This window comes from Didymosphaeria variabile (genome assembly GCF_027946475.1).
Source record: "Didymosphaeria variabile strain IMI 356815 chromosome Unknown scaffold_6, whole genome shotgun sequence".
Taxonomy (NCBI): domain Eukaryota; kingdom Fungi; phylum Ascomycota; class Dothideomycetes; order Pleosporales; family Didymosphaeriaceae; genus Didymosphaeria; species Didymosphaeria variabile.
The window spans coordinates 1,216,455-1,235,587 of record NW_026611625.1 but is presented as its reverse complement, the minus strand read 5'-3'; the positions used below and the strand labels follow the sequence as shown (position 1 = coordinate 1,235,587).

At 54.3% G+C, this 19,133-nt stretch overlaps 5 protein-coding genes across 5 annotated transcripts; 3 read left to right on the top strand and 2 right to left on the bottom strand.

The window, feature by feature from the left end:
• Positions 1-898: 898 nt before the first annotated feature.
• On the bottom strand, positions 899-2,497 carry N0V89_008328 (uncharacterized protein; the record flags this gene model as incomplete). Its single annotated transcript, XM_056217085.1, has 2 exons — positions 899-1,832; positions 1,881-2,497. 2 exons carry the CDS (start codon positions 2,495-2,497, stop codon positions 899-901), a joined length of 1,551 nt encoding a protein of 516 aa, XP_056068641.1.
• A 3,645-nt stretch (positions 2,498-6,142) lies between these two features.
• N0V89_008327 (uncharacterized protein) lies at positions 6,143-8,373 on the bottom strand (the record flags this gene model as incomplete). The annotated part of the gene is made up of 5 exons (XM_056217084.1): positions 6,143-6,437; positions 6,484-6,797; positions 7,023-7,175; positions 7,228-7,842; positions 7,954-8,373. The coding sequence occupies 5 exons, from the start codon at positions 8,371-8,373 to the stop codon at positions 6,143-6,145; spliced, it is 1,797 nt and encodes a 598-aa protein (XP_056068640.1).
• A 407-nt stretch (positions 8,374-8,780) lies between these two features.
• On the top strand, positions 8,781-9,627 carry CSM3 (chromosome segregation in meiosis- protein; the record flags this gene model as incomplete). The annotated part of the gene is made up of 2 exons (XM_056217083.1): positions 8,781-9,089; positions 9,139-9,627. The coding sequence occupies 2 exons, from the start codon at positions 8,781-8,783 to the stop codon at positions 9,625-9,627; spliced, it is 798 nt and encodes a 265-aa protein (XP_056068639.1).
• Positions 9,628-10,064: 437 nt separating this feature from the next.
• Positions 10,065-14,120, top strand: SKI2 (Antiviral helicase ski2; the record flags this gene model as incomplete). Its single annotated transcript, XM_056217082.1, has 5 exons — positions 10,065-12,776; positions 12,826-12,859; positions 12,933-13,106; positions 13,157-13,988; positions 14,087-14,120. The coding sequence occupies 5 exons, from the start codon at positions 10,065-10,067 to the stop codon at positions 14,118-14,120; spliced, it is 3,786 nt and encodes a 1,261-aa protein (XP_056068638.1).
• A 1,046-nt stretch (positions 14,121-15,166) lies between these two features.
• NMD5 (Nonsense-mediated mRNA decay protein 5) lies at positions 15,167-18,628 on the top strand (the record flags this gene model as incomplete). The annotated part of the gene is made up of 7 exons (XM_056217081.1): positions 15,167-15,256; positions 15,308-15,386; positions 15,452-15,912; positions 15,964-16,148; positions 16,201-18,068; positions 18,116-18,397; positions 18,444-18,628. The coding sequence occupies 7 exons, from the start codon at positions 15,167-15,169 to the stop codon at positions 18,626-18,628; spliced, it is 3,150 nt and encodes a 1,049-aa protein (XP_056068637.1).
• Positions 18,629-19,133: the final 505 nt, after the last annotated feature.

Sequence of the window (19,133 nt, the reverse complement as noted above, 5' to 3'; positions counted from 1 at the left end):
GAGATAAGAGCGGCAGGCTCAGTTTTGCGGCACAGAGCAGCATGTATAGGTAAAGGCGTCTGTACGTATGTATCCTATTGTAGGTTTGCAGCTATAGACTTTGACTATCGATGTTGGGTATCATTACTTCGTATTTGCTTTCGTTGAAAATTTATACATGTGTCCATCATAAAACATGTGTCGCGAGAAAAAGAGTATCGCACAGAGTGTCAAAAGCGCAGCGCCTACGTAAGAACAACCATTCCCAGCCAGAAAATCCCGAGGAAGGAGACGTGGAGTGGGAGGCGATGGTCGAACGCAAGAGGCGTCCACTGTTGCAGTTGTGCTGCGGTATCGGAAGAATGCAAGTCCGCCAGTCCCAAGTCCGACAGCAAACAAGACGATGTGTTGGGCACGACCGCATCCTCCCACCACATCCCGCTGGGAACAAGAACGAGAAAAAGGTAGGTACAAGAAGGGTATACCAGCGCGCCATGTCGCAACTGTCAGTGGAAAAAAGTCCATCAATAGAAGAATACCAAACCGATGCATAAACAATCGGGCCTGGTGGACCCGCTCGCATTGATGTCAGAAGACAGGCAGGTGGGTGGGAAAACACCGGGCGAAACTCCGGAACCCGCGAGCCTGGAAAATGAGAAGGGGACGTAGAACCCACCCGGGGCTTCAAAACGCAAGAGGTATGAAACAGCCACCAGGGGTGCCGACCAAAAGCAACATTGGACGCGCCAGCGCCAGTCAAGCGCCATCTCAGGCATCGCAATAATTCCCAAAGCTCCTGTCCCATAATCTCATAACTCATCTTAAAACTTTTCCAAACATAGATCGATGACTGCCCGCCTGAACTCCATGCCCGTGGCGTGAATGCGCGTAGACGCAATGCGCATGATTGAAACACCGCTCAGTAATGACTGTCGTGGTCGGAGTCGGTGTGGGTAGAACTCTCGATGACTTCTCCCAAGATGGCTCCTGCGCCGGGATACTGTTCTGATTGCGCGGAATCGTTTCGTAGGTACGAGTTGGGGAAAGAGGTCATATGGTGTGGCGCACTTAGTTGGGGCATTGCAAAACTCTGGGGTGTCACAAGCGGGGAGCTCGTGTACGTTGGGAAGGTCGCCGTTTGTGGTGTCGTCACACTGCGACTTGGCGTGTAATGCGAGCTCAGTTCGATGCGCCGCGGGACGCTGCTGGAGAATGAGCGCATCCTTGAGGAGCTGGCCTGGAAGCCCGGTACAGGCGAGTAGGAGTACCCGATGCCGTAAGGCAGATGGCTGCTAGCATCGTTTGAGCCCGTCAGGCTGTCACCACCTGTGTAGCTCATGCTCGCCCTGAGAGGTGTCGACAATGATTCAGCGCGACTTCTCGCCAGACGGTCAGCGTGCAAAGAAAGCCGTGGGATGCTGTGGTGCGCAGCGTAAGCCGGCGATGCAGTGATTGAGGAAGAGAATGGGTTGGATGTTCGGGGACTTGTGTCCAATCCACTGGAAGGGAAGCCAAATGGCGAGTCTCCATGGTTGGAGATGGGAGATAACGTGTCGGTTGCTGACTGCGGTGGTGTGAACGTGAATCCGCCAAAGGCAGGGCTAATTCCGGTAGGTGAGATATGAGAGTCCATAGGTACTCGCCTCAAAGTATCAATGCTCAGGGGTCGCATCATGTTTCCTTCTGGGAAGGATGGTGTGTAGGAGCCAGGAGAAGCCAGTGGCGTTCCGAGTCCATGTGTATTGCCGAAGGGCGAATGCAAAGCCTGAGCCATGTCGAAGTCCTCGGGTAGCGCCCTTGATCGCATCATACGTTCACGGTCGTCGCTTGTAAGTCGCTTCAGCTTCGCTCTCCTAAGTGACTGTTAGCAGGCATAAGCAGATTCTTTGTGCTTCGCCTACCTGTTCTGGAACCAGACCTGCACTTGTCGGGGGCTCAGACCCGGGATCTCGCGGGCCAGTCGCTCTCGGTGGGCGGCATCTGGATGAGCTTGTCGTGCGAACTCGCTCATCAGGAAGCGTGTTTGATTGTGCGTGAGCCTGAATCTCTTCATCTTGCGCTTCTGAGCCCGGATCTCCGCGGCAGTCATAGGTTTGTCGGTGTCCTTGAGCTCCTCAATATCCTCGTCCTTCTCTTCCATGATGATTTCGTCGCCCTCGATCTTGATGTCATCTCCACAAAGACCGTCGTGAGGTGATGGGGGTGTCAGCCTCGAAACAGGACTTGCGGGTGCTGAGCCACCAAAGGTCACTGTTGGAATCTCGCTCGAGTCAATCTCGTCGATGTTGCTGATGCTGATGCGCTCTCGCGCTTGCGAATCGGCGTGCTTTGCATCAAGAGCGAACGGAAAGCTCTTGTGGGTTCGCAGCAGAGGGCGCTTCAAATCGAAGTTGTGACCGTTCACTTCGGCTTGAAGCAGCGCCATGTCGCTGTCAGGTGGCGTAGACGCGCTCTCCAAGGCTTTGATGTCCGCAGTTTGCCACTCGTTATCTGCAGGAGTCGTGCTGTATGCAGACATGCGCGGCGAGCTAGGCGGAGAAAGGGGAATGAAGAGGTTTCCGTCCACCATTGATACCTTTGTTGACGTTTTGATGTGTGGTGGTGTCTCCTAGGGTGACTCTGCGCCTGATCTGGCAGCAGATATTCTTCCTAGTACAGTAAGGCGGCGAGTGATGGAGACGAGGCGAACGCCCGGCGAATGGCTGCAAAAGAGAGGATCCGATGAGGCTTGTAGCGAACAGACTCTATCGGACTCCAATCCCAGTGCGGGGTTGAACACGGGTGATCGGCGAAGGAAGGAAGAGAAGGCGTTCGCGATGCTTAAAAGTTGTATCGAGCGTATAAGCTGCTCAATGCGTTAAGGTCGCAGGTCTGTAACAGAGAGACAGTGCTGGGGGGCCGCGTCGGAAAGGTTGGGGTCGCTGATATGCAGGCTCAAGGCTGAATGGCTGATGTAGCTCCCAAGACAGGAATGGGGCGCGGAGTTTTGGTGTGACGCCTGCTCGAAATAGCAGCTAGTAAGAGGGTGATACCGGAGGCCAAATAAAGAAGGACCCGGACGGACAGCGGGTGGGACTCGACAGACGTTGATGCAATGTGGGTAGTGCTCCAGTTATGTGCACGCGTGGACTCGGGAGACTTTGTGAGGTGGTCAGGAACAGAACAGCACGATGGCTATATCAGCGATAGCGGCCGGGAGGCGAACAGATCATTCAGACTGCAAAGGCTTGACGGCACTTTACCGTGGGCGATCCGGATAAATCGAGGGTAAGGGAAGTTCAGAGACTGGGGTATTGGACGCCGCCAGGGCAGAGGGGCTTCTTAGGGAAACATGATATCCTTGGGATCTGGAAGCGGTTTGTTACACAAGGAGAAGCGTGACTGTCCTCGAGAGCTAGCAGACCCCGGGCAAGATTCAAGGCACAGGGGAGCGGTACCTCGGGACGCGAGCCTTTCAGACGAGGGGAACGGAGCGGACTCTGGCGAATCGAAGGCCGCTGGGACCAGGTGTGCTGGCCGGCACAAGGGTGTCCTTCTCGAAGGAGAATGTGAGAGGCGTGAACATGGAGCCCTGTCGAGCTTGCAGAGGACCAGGGGGTTGTGGAGAAAACCGCCGACGCGCAAGGCCTGACGGGGACTGAGCGTCAACGCTCATGGGGCGGCATTATTGGCAGATGCATGTCCAACGGGAGGGCAGGGGTCCGCAGCAGGCACGACGGGCAGGGATGCTACAGGGCTCGGCAACGCTTGTTGCGGGGTCTCGCTGCTTTACTGTAGCTGGCGGTGGTGGGCGGTGGTGGGCGGTGGTAGTTGGCCTGGGAGGGCGCCCACCCGCGCGTGGTGCAGCGTGGTGGTGCTGTCGAGCAACCACCCACAGCAGCCGCTGCTGGTGGCATCTGGTGCGGGCCTTTCTGCGTGTGCGTGCGGTGTGACCCGGCGCTGCAGTCGACGCGCCGATTCTGCACGGCGACAGACTGTTTCTGTTCATCCACGGCCATGACACTTGCAATTTGGCGGGCCATGGCGGTTGCGGAACGCCTACGCATGAGCGCACTGGCAAGCCACGCGGGCGTCCGATAGGTGCGCTCGCCCGGATGCGTCAGGAACAGTCTGCATCGTCAGCCTTGCTCTTGAGCCGCCCATTGCGCCCGTGGTGGTGCTGCATGATGGAAGACGAGGCCGTCTGCGCCCGCCGTGGTGCTGCATGACGGACGACGAGGCCGTCAGGCGCCAGCCATGGGCGAGCGCCCAGCGACGAGCGCCCAGCGACGAGCACCGCCAGCGCCGCGCCGTCTAGCTGTATCGGTGGCCCTGCTGCTGCGCCTGCGCCATCCGTCGTAGTGAGCGCCGGGGCGCGTCCCACTGCGAATGGGAGCGGCGTGCTGGGGACGAGCGAACCGATCTGGCTGGCCGATGAGATCCAACGTCTTGCGCTCGGCCCGCTCCGGGAAAAAGCTGTTTCTCGAAGCCTGCGGTGCGCGTGCTTTAGCGCAGCAGCTGTCCTTGTCAGACGCTGGTTGACAGCGGTGCCTCCGCGCAGCGTAACGTGACTCTCGCCTGGCAACGCGGGCTGGACGAGTGCGTGGTGCAGCCTCTGACAGCCGGCCTGTCGAGGTGGTCAGACGGCTACAATTTCCATGCCTGACGCTCGCTTCGGGGCAGATCCGCTCTGGCCACCACCCCGATCGCTGAAGCAAGCCACCGAGAGCCTTCCGCGCTGATCAGCGCCGGGTACCTCAGCGCCTCTCACAGCCAGCAGTGGCCAGGCCTCGAGCAGCAGACAGCCCGGCTGCGTGTGCATCGCGACTGCGCAGCATGCGGCACAGTCGCGTCCAGCGAGCATGGGCGGCAGTACGCGTCGGAGTGAGACGGACGTTTCGCAGGCGCCGGAAACACGGTCGAGGGCATACGCAATCTCAGAGCGCTTGCCGAGGAGCAGTGTTTCCCAAACGTCGCCAAGCAGGCGGGCCTTGAGGTTGGGCGGGAGCACCCCAATCGCGACGACGGCGAGGCGGGCAGGAAATGAGCAGGACGGACACCCACAGCGAACCCGAGCATCGCGCGCCGCGCCCGCGGATATTTCCACGGCTCATGGGGCAGGGCGCAAGCGCTGGTCGCGGAGGTTTGATGGACGCCATGGATCCTCTGCTGAGGTCGGCAGCAGATGCTGCGTGCGAAGGGAGCCGTTGCTAGCGCGCCTGACATAATTGCCCACTGCAGAACCACCGACCACACCAGAACCACACGGGCATCGGCCTGCGACGAGCCACCATCGCTAGCAAAACGTCCCACCACATGTCAGCGCAGAGCATCGAGCCCGGCCCCATCTCGCACCGGCTGAGCAGGCCACGGTACACAAAACTCCCTTTCATTTCGGAACGCTGCAGAATCGCCCACTTGGATGGATCGAGTGCTGACAACGCATACTCAATGAGCCTGAAGTCGGCCAATACTAGTACCGCGCCCCCATCCACCTCGCCCGTCTCTTCCCCCGGCCCGCAACAGCCACTCGCTGCTGTGCAATGACGCTGCGAAGAGACCTGCCTGGCAAGCCAAGAAAGCTTCAGTGCTCATCTCGCGTCTTCGCTCCAGCGACACCCCAGACCCTGCCATGACTTCATCCAGTTCCGGGTGTGACTACACTGCCAAGTCACTCATTTCCTGGCCATCAGCCTGCACACAACTTGACATGTGTATTTGTATCCTGGACGGCGTACATCTATAATGTATCATGAAGATGAATCGACTTGTCGCTACCCCTTTGGTCCATATGCGCCGCAGTCACTTGACTTAGCCGCGGCGGTGTTGGGTGGCACGGTTGGTCGACAAAGCCAGCCGTGGCCATGTCACAATCGCGTCCTCGGGGACTTGCAAATCTTCTGGCTCGAACAGGGTCCCTTCAGTGCTCCTCCGTCCGCACAGCGCCACTTCCCGTCAATTTCATGCACATGATCGGAAACGGAAAAGCTTCGTCCAGCTGCAGGCTCCCAAGATTCTCAACGGTTGACACCTACCGTCACACACGCCTGCTCTGTGATACAGCCAGCATGTGCGTAGTATTAGGGTAGTCGCCCCACGACAGTCTCCACAAACTGATGCCTGTCATTTCCATCGAGACTGGATGACAGAGGTCGGTGTATGTGAACTGTAATCTGGGGGTAACTCAAGCCACAATGCTTTGTTCATCGGCCCGCGGCTCCTCTACGGTCTGCTCTGGCTGTGGTTCGCCACCCTTGTCCTCAGTACGTGTCTGGCCCGGCTGAAAGAGGCTCTTCAAACCATTTGCATGGTTGAATCTATCGAATAAGCTCAGCTGGTTTTGTGAAGCCAGGCGGAGACCCCTCCACGTGCTGCTGGTGATCTTTTCGTTTAGTTCGCGCGGGTCTGCCTCTGTTGGGGGTTCTTGGTCGGTCGTTTCAATCCGCGCTGTATAGTCCTGCGGACTTGGCTTGGTGAACCTGATCTCGTGAGCGTCTCGACGCTGATCGGACGAAGGGAACTCACTGTCCGCGCTGTCTCAGCTGCGCCAACCCCTTTCCTGGCTCAGCAGCGGCCAGGAAACGCAACGCTGGCGGTACTCCTCCTGGCTTGCGGTCTTTCTTGCTGGTAACCGCAGCTACCGCTCCCCCCTTCGACTCCAAAAACATCTTAGCAGGGACTCTCTGGCGCGTAAATGATTGGCAACGGTCCATTTTCCATCTGACCCAATTCTTGTCCCGGGAAAGTACCGTATCCACCACCCGGTAATAGAATTTGCCATCCGGACCATCCTGCAGGTAATTTGCAATCGAGTTCTTGATGCCCAACGCCCATTCGGTCTGTGCTCTGAGGTCAGCTGGAGCACGATCACTTCCCCCGTCGGTGCTGATTGAAGGAAGGCATGCAAGTTACCCCAGGTTCCACAGGACAAGCGCCGGTTGTAGACTGTCATCGTCTTGAACGGGCAGCTATGAATCAATTGCTCTGAAGTCGGCGCTTGCATCGTGCAACCTGGGGTAGCTCGGTCGCTGCGGGATGAAGGCATAGGAAGTGAGTTGGCTTACATCTTCTTCACTCAGTGTGAAATTGTACTTCATTGACTGCTGTGCATTCTCATAATACGGCTTGCTCTTCGCTGTCCCCGTTAAAGTCAGGAGAAAATCGATGAGGATCAAAGCCTGAACTAGGACGTGGCGTTGGAAGGCAACATCGCTAAGCTGCGGACAATAAGTGATAGCCCCTCAACAATGCTAGGAGAGTAGTGCATACCTCAAGCTTGAACAAATCGCGACTAGTGAGGTACTTTGGGTTGAAAGCATTGGCGAATTCGTCATAGCTGTCGTCCGCTGAAGTTGAAGACCCTGCTTTGCGAGCCGATGGTCCCGACTGGATGACCTTCGGAACCTCTTTGAACTTTGCGAGTGTAGCTTCTAGCGCTGTTTGGAATTGTTTGAATTTTTCATCGTCGAACAACCGCGGAGGGTTCGAGAACGAGTGTTGTAACGACCAGAAGACGGGATAGAGGGTGTCGATGTCCATCGTTGATGGTTTCTCCTCCGTACGGCTGTCAGCTTCTGTTGGCTTGGTCTCTTCCGGTTTGGCTTCTTCCTTGACATCCTCGACCTGACTAGTAGGGGCGTCCAGCATGACCAGGTCACCACTTTGCTCTGACACGATAAAATCTTCGAATGTCGTCACGTTTCCAACATGGAATTCGCCTCGCAGATTGACGGAGCCCTTGTGGCCCAACGGGAAGCTCTGGAAGAGAAACACATATACACGTCCGCAAAATACAGGGTCTTCCGCGCGCGACAAACGACGGAGCAGCTCATTACACGTGCGCAGGATGACCATCTCTTTGCTGCCTGTGGTTCCGGTTCCCCCCTGACCGATTGTTAGCAATGATCTTGGAATCGCCTGAGGGCAGGACTTGAATTGCATAAACCCATTGCAACACATCCAAGCTATGGACGCATGATTGCTAATCCCACTTACAGAAAGGATAGCCTCTCTCCGCGACTCGAGATAGTTGAACGCGACATGACAATCGGCAATAGACAGACTGTCTAGTACCTCTTCAGCAAGTAGCAGCACGAGCTGATTCGAACAGAGGTCTCTGTCTGCGCAACCTTGCACCACGTCCAGAAGGTTCCACACATCGACAAAGGAAGGGTCGTTGATGCGCGTAGAGTTGAGAATCGGATAAAGGATGCTTTTAGCAGCACTTTCGGCCGTGAGTTCGCGGAGATCTCTGGGCTCTATGCGCTCCACAAGGGGTTCGTTATCTTTTAGAAGCGCGGGTATTTGGAGAGGCGGGTCGATGGAGGTCTCTTGTTTTACCGCGCGTGCCCGTTGTACCAGAGCGTTGAGCCTGGGACCGAAGCAAGCCTCAGAAGACATGGCAGATATCGCCATGGCGGCGGCAACGGTGTTGAGCCAGGAAAAGCTCGATTTACGGTGTTGAAAGTGTCCAGGTAAGGGGAGAGGTTGATTACTGACCAGTGGCTGCTCCCGACAGAAAGGCTGTAGCTTTCTTGCAGGCGCAAACTAGTGTCTTGACTTTGTTCGAGTTGTTCAAGGCTGGTTGCCGCAAATACGATGTTGGTCGCAGTCGCTTCTTGGCCCGAGCTCCTGATTATGTCATGCACTTTGCGGACGCGTCGCGTCCCCCCGCAACGCGTTCTTAGCTCTCACTTCACGACGTACGTATTATTAACAAAACTCTGCTTACAACTACCATTCTATGACCAAACATTCCCTCACACGAACGCCTTTCCCGTTGAATTGGTCGAAGCTACACACCACTCTTCCAAAGCTTCACAATGGCCGCAGCCAGTCCACCAAACAACGACATTCCCGATGACGACGAGCTCGACGCCATCCTCAACGGCACCCTAAACGGTCAAGATATATTCGATGTTAGCAACACAGAACTACAAACATTGCCTTTGGCACGTCAACGGCCAGCTGAAGAAGATTCGGGTTTGGGCATTGACGAAGAGATCAAAGTTGTGAAGAAGCGCCAACCCATCCCCAAGCTCGACGACAACCGGCTTCTTTCCGACCCTGGGATTCCACGGCTGCGCAGAATCTCTAAAGAGCGATTGAAGCTCAAGGGAAAGGGTCACGAGGTATGCTACGGTGTGGATGGCGTTGTGAGCGGCTGCTGATTATCTGTAGTACGGTGACATAGCCCGCATGCTCAATATGTATCAGTTCTGGTTGGACGAGCTTTACCCGCGCGCCAAATTCGCAGACGGACTCGCTATCATTGAGAAGTTGGGCCACTCAAAACGCGTTCAGATGATGAGGAAAGAGTGGATAGATGAGGGGAAGCCGAGGCATAACGCGCGAGAGGACGATGAAGTTGAGGACATTGGTGCGGACGAGCCGGCGCAACAAGATAACGGCCCGATGGAAGGCGTACAAAGCGACGTTGCCCCGAGCGTGGAGGACGACGCACGGCAAGATGACGCCAGCAGACCGAAAGGTTCGTCGGCACATTCAATAGAACAACCTGACGAGGACGAGCTGGATGCATTACTAGCCGGTGATGCTGCACCTGTACCTGCACCTACTGTAGCCGCGACGAATGCAACTACAACCGCGGAAGACGATCCATTTGCGGACGCAATGGAAGCCATGGAGGGCATGGAGGGCATGTGGTAGGACGATTGTTAAACTACACGAGTCGCAGAATCGCTCTGTTTTGTTTTGAGCAGACTGAGGTGTCCACGGAGTTCCAAAGCCGGTCAGACAGCATGATTGAGGCATAGGAATAACGGGCCATGCATAGCGAGGCGTTTGATATCTATTTTCACTCTAGGTTCCGCAAGCTTCTCTTTCTCTTCAATGGGCCAGCCAAACCATCTATTCGAAAGCACACAGTAACGTAGTGATTCTGAAATATTGTGACTACAAGGCAAGCAGTTGCACTATGCGCCAGCTGGACGTAATTCACGTTCGTGTGTCGCGGTAATGGAACACTTTATAGTGGGGCGGTCCTTGCCCCGCGGAGTCTTGGCACTTTGCCCTTTTGCTTGTCACCTCGTGATCTACTGCCACCATGCTTTAATCAGGCGCAACTTTCGACACGACCCTGGAGCATGGAGGGGCTAACGGAGCAGCTCGAGCAGCTGCGTGTCAGTGCAGACGACGTGACTGACCCAGACTGGGTAGATTCGCTTGCGAACGAGCAACGTCCGCTGAAGCGTCAACGTAAGACCAAAGATGACATCAAGAAAGAGCTGGAAACCGAATTCCTCACACCTTCGCGATCATTCAACAGCCAATGGTTGAATCGTTTGCAACAACGGTGGGATGCGCCAACCAATTACCGTGGCCTTTTCGAGATCGCGCCCACCCAAACCCGCACCATCATACGGTTCACTCGCGAAGGACTTGAAGGTCGTGTTACAGGCTACAAAGAAGTTACTGTACCTGCGAACTCGGCTACTGCGAAGAACTCTACGTCACTCTTGAGGAAACCTGCGAACAGGGCAGAGTTTGTACGTGGCGCGGCTGGCTTTTTCCCATTTGCACCGGGTGGGCTAGACGGCGTGGAAGCAATCGCGGCCATCGAAGATGAAGCTATCTCTCGCCAGGAAGCTGTTAACGGAAAGCAATCGAGGGGCCTGGATCGTATCATCAACTTCAGTGCTGAAGGAGGGCTTTTGGAGATCCCTCCAGGCTTCACGCGTGGACTGGACTTGCAAAAGAAGCCATCTTCGGATACCAAGACCGCTAAGGAAGTCGAAGATACACTTGGTGAGGAACCTATGCAGTCACCAGCTGATGCAGCAGATACCGAGGAACTCGAGGATGGTCTGAAAGAGCCCAATGGCGTGCCCATGCCTGACGATGGGGCACAAACACCCAGCGAAGAAGAAATTGATGCTCTGCTCCCTGTTGAGTTCCCAGCATTAGCTCCACATGGCCCCCTAGGAATGGCTTCCTCAAAGAAAGGTGGCAAAGAATGGGCTCATATGGTGGATGTGAACCGCGAAATTACAAATTTCCACGAGCTGGTGCCTGATATGGCTCGTGAATATCCCTTTGAGCTCGATACATTCCAAAAAGAGGCGGTCTATCATTTAGAGCACGGTGACTCGGTCTTTGTCGCGGCTCATACTTCTGCTGGAAAGACAGTGGTGGCTGAGTATGCAATAGCTTTGGCTGCAAAACATATGACCAAAGCTATATATACATCACCGATCAAAGCTCTCAGTAACCAAAAGTTCCGCGACTTCCGACTCACTTTCGATGATGTCGGCATCTTGACTGGAGACGTGCAAATCCGCCCAGAGGCCAGCTGCCTGATTATGACGACTGAGATTCTGCGAAGCATGCTGTACCGAGGTGCTGATCTTATAAGAGATGTTGAGTTTGTCATTTTCGACGAAGTTCACTATGTAAACGACCTGGAGCGAGGTGTTGTATGGGAAGAGGTCATCATCATGCTACCGGAACACGTCACCCTTATTCTGCTTTCCGCTACGGTTCCCAATACACACGAATTCGCGTCTTGGGTAGGAAGAACGAAGAAGAAAAACATATACGTCATTTCCACGCCTAAGCGCCCTATTCCGCTCGAGCACTATTTATGGGCCGGCAAGGGTATGCACAAAATTGTAACCGCAGACAAGAAATTCGTAGAAAGTGGCTGGAAGGATGCAAACGACATCCTCTCTGGCAGAGACAAAGTAAGACCACCACCCGCGAACGAAAACCAAGGCGGACGAGGAGGTGGAGGTAGAGGCGACCGAGGTAGAGGTGGCCAAAACCAACGAGGTGGTCGAGGCGGCCAACAAGGGCAGCGAGGCGGCGGTCGAGGTGGCGGACCACCAGCTCAGCGAGGTCGTGGCAACATCGCACGCACGGGAAGAGGTGGTGGCAGGACAACAGCCGCACAAGACCGGAATATCTGGGTCCACCTGATCCAGCACTTGCGCACCAAGGATCTCCTTCCAGCCTGTATCTTCGTGTTCTCGAAGAAGCGGTGCGAGGAAAATGCCGATGCTCTGTCAAATCTGGACTACTGCACCGCTACTGAAAAGAGCGCTATCCATATGATAGTAGAAAAGTCGCTGGCTCGGCTCAGTCCAGAGGATCGAGTGCTACCTCAAATTACTCGCCTCAGAGAATTACTGAGTCGAGGAATCGCAGTACACCACGGAGGTATGCTACCGATCGTCAAGGAAATGGTCGAGATCTTGTTTGCCAGGACACTCGTCAAAGTGCTCTTCGCCACCGAAACATTTGCTATGGGTCTTAACTTGCCCACAAGGACAGTCGTATTTTCTGGGTTCCGCAAACATGATGGTCGACAATTCCGTGATCTTCTACCAGGAGAATATACGCAAATGGCGGGGCGTGCTGGTAGAAGAGGTCTTGACACCGTGGGTACCGTCATAATATGCGCCCCGGGAGCAGACGAAGCACCGCCTGTTGCACGCCTCAGACAGATGATGTTGGGCGAGCCTACCAAATTGAGGTCCCAATTCCGGCTCACCTACAACATGATGCTCAATCTTCTTCGCGTGGAGGCGCTCAAGATCGAAGAGATGATCAAGCGAAGTTTCAGCGAAAATGCTACCCAGGCCCTGTTACCGGAACATGAGAAGAAGGTCAAGATTTCTGAGGCCGATCTTGAAAAGCTAAAGCGCGAACCTTGCAAGGTATGTGATATTGACCTTGAAGCCTGCCACCAAGCTTGCATGGACTACCAACGCTTGACAAACGAGCTTCATCTCTCTTTGCTCAACTATCCCGCTGGAAGAGCGGTGTACGTACAGAATCGTCTCATCGTTTTTAAGAAGGTACGTACAGTATTAGTGACATCTTTGGTCCTCATCCTAACTTACACAGAACGATATTCGAACTGTTGGCATGCTTCTTCGTGGTGGTAGTAAATAGCAGAGGCGAGGAACCTACAGTCCAGGTCCTGGAGATTGCTGCGAACGAACAACGCAAAGCTGACGACTTACTTCCGTATCTGGCGCCGTTGGCGAAGTTCTTTCGACCTTTACCGAAGAACAAGAAGGACCTCATAATGAAGCGTGCGCTTATCCCGCTGAGCGACATGGAATGCTTTACAGCTACGGTCATCGATATTCCAGAAGGCGTAGACAACCTCTTCAGGAAAAAGGGTATGTCACTTTACTTAATATCAATGATACAAGTACTAAACGCTGCACAGATGCTCTCAAACTTGCACAAGACCAGTTCATCCCTCTATGCCAGTCTTGGGACTACCAGGATTGGGACGAGTTCGATTACGATAAGATCAAAAAGCTTGAATTTCGAGAAATCGACATGGCTCGGAGGAAGGCAGGGAGAGAAGCAACAAGCAAAAAGTGCCTCGAGTGCCCAGATTTCCTGAAGCATTATTCCATGGCACACGAGTGGCTTATCAAGGAAAACATCGTCCAGCTGCGACAGCTCATGTCCGATCAGAACTTACAACTCCTGCCTGACTACGAGCAGCGAATTTCCGTGCTTAAAGATCTAGGCTTCATCGACGAAGACTCCCGAGTAGAACTTAAGGGCAAAGTAGCCTGCGAGATCCACTCCGCCGACGAACTCGTCCTCACGGAGCTCATCCTCGAGAACGTCCTTGCAGAATACGAGCCCGAAGAAATTGTCGCGCTCCTCTCCGCCTTCGTCTTCCAAGAGAAAACCGACGTGGAACCCACACTAACTGCTAGCCTAGAACGTGGCGTCGCCAAAATCGTCGAGATATCCGAGAAGGTAAATCATCTGCAGACGCTGCACCAGGTGATATTGTCTGCCGACGACAGCAACGACTTCGTCAGCAAGCCGCGCTTCGGTATGGTCGAGGTCGTGTACGAGTGGGCGCGCGGCATGTCGTTCAACCGCATTACGGATCTGACGGATGTCATGGAGGGCACAATTGTGCGTGTCATCACGCGGCTGGACGAAACGTGTCGGGAAGTCAAAAACGCGGCGAGGATTATCGGGGATCCCACACTGTTCCAGAAGATGGGGACGTGTCAGGAGCTGATCAAACGGTATGTTGTTGTCCATTCGCACCACTCTCGTGCCCCGCTGTTGAAGACATGTGTTCCTGGCAAAGGAATTGAAGAACTGATGCTGACATGTGCAACAGGGACATCTGTAACTGCGCGAGCTTGTACCTGTAGCGTGTTTCATGCCGGCATTATAAGCGGGCGTATCAGGATAGAAACACCGCGAGCATTGCCTTAGTCGACGTTGTGCATGATGGAGGGTCGCTGTTAAGAGCTTTTAAGGCTGCAGGATGAGGCAGTCATGAATGCGACGCATGGCTTGGGCATCGCTGAATGGGTATATGTAGCATGGATGTTGAACGAATGGAAATGCCGCCGTTGTTGGAGACCACACCAAGCTTGAGATGCGCAGAACATGCTCTAACATAAGTCGGACGTTGGTGACAAGCTGGCCGGGAAGCGGAAGTAGGTTATGCATTTCGAACATCTCTGTCGAGTCGGTATATGTTGTAGAATACGCCTGCAGCATCGTGCAAATGCCGAGATCAACACGCATTGCATCCTTCGTACCTTAGCGTAAAACTCTATGTGAGCCCCCTCCTGGGAGGATGCGTACATTGGACGTGAATAGAATTGTGAATCATCCCTTTGATGATAATCGAGTTGAAGCAACTTACGATCATTGATGAGATGGAAGCGCTCATGGACATGAGGGACGTTTGAACCCTTGCAGTTCCAGGCAATGCGGGGAAGAAATGGTCCGTCCACGATTGGACGGTTCCTGCCGACGCGGGCAGGCGCATCTGCAGACCCTCTGCTGCCGGCCGATGCAACCAAGGCGCGAAAAGAGCCTTGAATTGGTATCTACAGATTATAGAGCCCACGGCCATGTGGTAGGCGGGGAGCATCGATTCAAAGAAGGGCGCCACGTGCTTTAACCCCATTGGGCTTAGGCTGATTATCGCCCACGAAAACTTACAGCCCCTCCATCTTTCCTCGCCCGTATATCCTGAGCACACGCCAAAGGGGCCTCAAGGTTACCAGATAATAGGCCTGCCCACGGCCCTTTCCAGCTTCCCGCACAGTTCTGCGTCTCCCCGCCGCCGTCCGCAGGCGCCCCACCACGCTCAATCGTACCTGCCCTCGCTGCGCCTTCACGTTCGATCCTCGAGGTGCCCAACGACTGGCCCGCACCGCCAGGCCGCACAACGACCGCCACCATGGACGTCGCAGCGCTGCGGGAGCGTGTCAAGAACACGCTGGACGCCAATGCCGCCATCCGCCAGCAAGCCGAGCTTGACCTCAAACACGTAGGCGCCGTCGTTGCAGGACATGGTACGGCAGCTAACTGACAGCTGTAGGCCGAAGAACAGCCCGGTTTCACAGACGCGCTGCTCAACGTGCTAGAGAACGAGCAGGAGGCCGCCATCCGCCTGTCCAGTAAGGCCGCACCCCATCACATCGCCGCCACATTGCCCCGACGCGGTGCACTAACGCGTCTGCAGCTTCCATCTACCTCAAGAACCGCGTGTCGAAGGGCTGGTCTCCCGCCGAGGAGTTCAGTCAGGCGAAGCCCATCCCCGAGGACGAGAAGCAGTCGTTCAAGAGCCGCCTCGTGCCCGTCCTCGTCGCCTCGCAGCCGAACGTGCGAGCCCAGCTCATCCCTACGCTCCAGAAGGTCTTAGCCTACGACTTCCCCCAGAAGTGGCCCGACTTCCTCGACATCACAATCCAGCTGCTGAATGCAGGAGACGTTGCGTCAGTATTCGCGGGCGTGCAGTGTCTGCTGGCAATATGCAAAATCTACCGCTTCAAGTCGGGCGAGAACCGCGCCGATTTCGAGAAGATCGTGGCTCTGTCTTTCCCCCAGCTCTTGAACCTCGGCAATGGGTTGGCCAACGAGACAAGCTTGGAAGCAGGCGAAATATTGCGGACAGTCTTGAAGGTATACAAGCATGCAATATATGTAAGACGGCAAGATTCGCGACCAAGGGACACGAGAGCTAACGAGGCTTAGTTTGATCTTCCCGCATCTCTACGCGAACAGTCCGTCATGGTGGGCTGGTGTACCCTGTTCCTCAATGTCATCAGCAAGGAGCCACCGGAGTGCGCAATGCCCGAAGACGTCGACGAGCGTGAGATAAATCATTGGTGGAAGGCAAAGAAATGGTCATATGCCAATTTGAACCGCCTCTACGTCAGGTATGTTCGAAACGGCCCACTCATAAACCGCGGAAGCGCTAACCTCTGCTAGGTATGGTAACCCTGGAGGCTTGACCAAGAACAACGACGTAGACTACACCGAAGTTGCCAAATATTTCATCGCCAATTTTGCGCCCGAGATCCTTACAAGATACTTGCAGCAAGTGGAAAAATGGGTAAAGAAAGAGACGTGGTTATCGAAGGCGAGCTTGTACTACACTCTCAACTTCCTGGATGAGTGCATCAAGCCTAAGTCTATGTGGAATTTGCTGAAACCGCACACGGACAACCTCATCTCACATTTGATATTCCCTGTTCTGTGCCAAACAGATGAGGATATCGAGCTTTTCGAGGACGAGCCGCAGGAGTATCTGCACCGAAAACTTAATTTCTACGAAGAGGTCACCTCGCCCGATGTTGCAGCCACGAACTTTTTGGTCACTCTTACAAAGAGTCGGAGAAAACAAACTTTCAGTGTTCTCAACTTCATCAACGGAATCGTGAACCAATACGAGGCGGCACCTGACAATGAGAAGAACCCACGGGAGAAGGAGGGTGCTTTGCGTATGATTGGAACGCTCCCTGGTGTTCTCCTTTCAAAGAAAAGCCCGATCGCAGATCAGGTCGAGTACTTCTTCGTTCGGCACGTCTTCCCCGAATTCAGAAGCCCTCACGGATTCCTGCGGGCGCGCGCATGCGACACACTGGAGAAGTTTGAGCAACTTGATTTCAAGGACCCTAATAACCTCATCATCATCTACCGTAATATTCTCGAGTCCATGGCAGACCCTACTCTTCCCGTCCGGGTAGCTGCCGCCTTGGCACTACAGCCTCTCATCCGTCACGACATCATCCGGACCAACATGAAGCAAAACATCCCACAAGTCATGCAGCAGCTACTGAAGCTTGCAAATGAGGTCGATGTCGACGCTCTCGCTAACGTGATGGAGGACTTCGTCGAAGTCTTCGCTCCTGAGCTCACGCCGTTCGCCGTAGCACTTAGTGAGCAGCTCCGAGATACATATCTTCGCATAGTCGGCGAATTGCTCTCTCGGAACCAGGAGAAGGGCGACGAAAATGAGTTTGGAGACTTTCTTGACGAGAAGAGTATCACTGCTCTAGGTGTACTACAGACTATTGGCACTCTCATCCTTACATTGGAGAGCACGCCTGATGTTCTTCTCCATCTAGAAACCATACTGATGCCTGTCATCACTATCACGTTGGAGAACAAGCTGTATGATCTGTATAACGAGGTGTTCGAGATCATTGATAGCTGCACTTTTGCCGCTAAGAGTATCTCAGCGACCATGTGGCAAGCATTCGAATTGATTCACCGGACATTCAAGGCTGGTGCGGAGCTTTATCTTGAAGATATGCTGCCCGCGCTTGAAAACTTCGTCAACTACGGCACAGCGTCGTTGGTACAGAACCGGCAATATCTCGATGCCATAGTTGACATGGTCCGAACTATCTTCAAGGACGACAAGGTTGGCGGTGTCGATCGCATCTGCGGGTGCAAATTGGCCGAGATCATCATGCTCAACATGCGCGGCCACGTTGATGAATACGTACCTGAGTTCATTTCGCTCACCATGAATGTCTTGACGAATGACGAACTCAAGGTCAAGTCGCTTAGGATACACCTGATGGAGGTCGTCATCAATGCCATCTACTACAACCCGGTCTTGGCACTACATGTTCTCGAGACGAATGGCTGGACCAACAAGTTCTTTAGCTTGTGGTTCTCTACCATCGACAGCTTCACTAGGGTACATGACAAGAAGCTGTGCATTTCTGGTATCTGCGCGCTCTTGACTTTGAAGGGCCAGGACGTACCGGTCAGTGTCCAACAAGGCTGGCCCCGTCTCCTCCAGGGCATCGTTCGCTTGTTCCAGACACTGCCCGCCGCTTTGAAGAGTAAGTTTACTCTCACTTTCATCCAACCCTGTATTAACCTTTTGCAGATCGCGAAGAGGCTAAGAAGGAGGACAACTTCGAATACGCGAACTACGACGACGAAGAGGACGAGGAAGAGTGGGGTGACGAGAATGAGTGGACCAACGAGCCTGAGGAGGCGGAAGATGTCAAGGACGAGAGCGCCGCCTACCTGGAGTTCCTCAACGAAGAAGCCCAGAAGTTTACATCTGTTACCGACGATGACGACGATGAGCTCGAGGAGGAGAGTCTTCTCGAGACGCCACTCGACAAGGTCGAGCCTTACAGCATGTTCAAGCATGCGCTCATGAGTCTGTTCCCCCCGATTGCAGTCGTACCCATGCTAACGCCAGCCAGGACTCCAACAAGAACAACCCGCCCTCTACGAAAACCTCACAAAGAACCTCAATCCTGAAGAACAGCAAGTCGTCCAAGGCGCCGTCCACCAAGCCGACGTCATCGCCCAGGCCGCATCCCAAGCCGCGGCAGCCGCAGCAGTTGGAGGTCAACCCAATGGCGGTGCGCCAGTCGTGGGGCAATAGTACCTCCCGTATCCTGTCGCTGGCAAGGCGAGGCTCGCGCAACTCCAACATCATCAATAGATAGTTTACCATCTGTTTCGGTCGTCTGTTTTGGATTCCCCCTCCTCTTACACATGTTGCCCATAACACTACCCCTGTTTAGCGAGCATTTGCCACGTTTCCTCGGCGTTGGTTGGGGGTGTGATTTCTGTGACTTCTTGGTGGCTCTGCTCTGGCGTATTTTGAAAGCAAGGGTGAGGATGATTTCACGATGAAGATGAAGAGTGATGGAATGTGCATGGTGGATATGTTGTGAAGACAGAAGAGCTGGGATGCGAAAGCTGGGTTGAAGAACTGAGACGGATGTGGGCGACCACACGATGAGGACGAGACAAGAGGTAGGAAGACAGATGGTATTGCAGTGCGTGTAGTAGATAGCATCCTTGAATAGGACTACGCAAAGCTAAATCCATGTACTAGATCTTCTTGGCGCTGCTTTAAGATCAGTGCATTTCCCAGAGAAAGG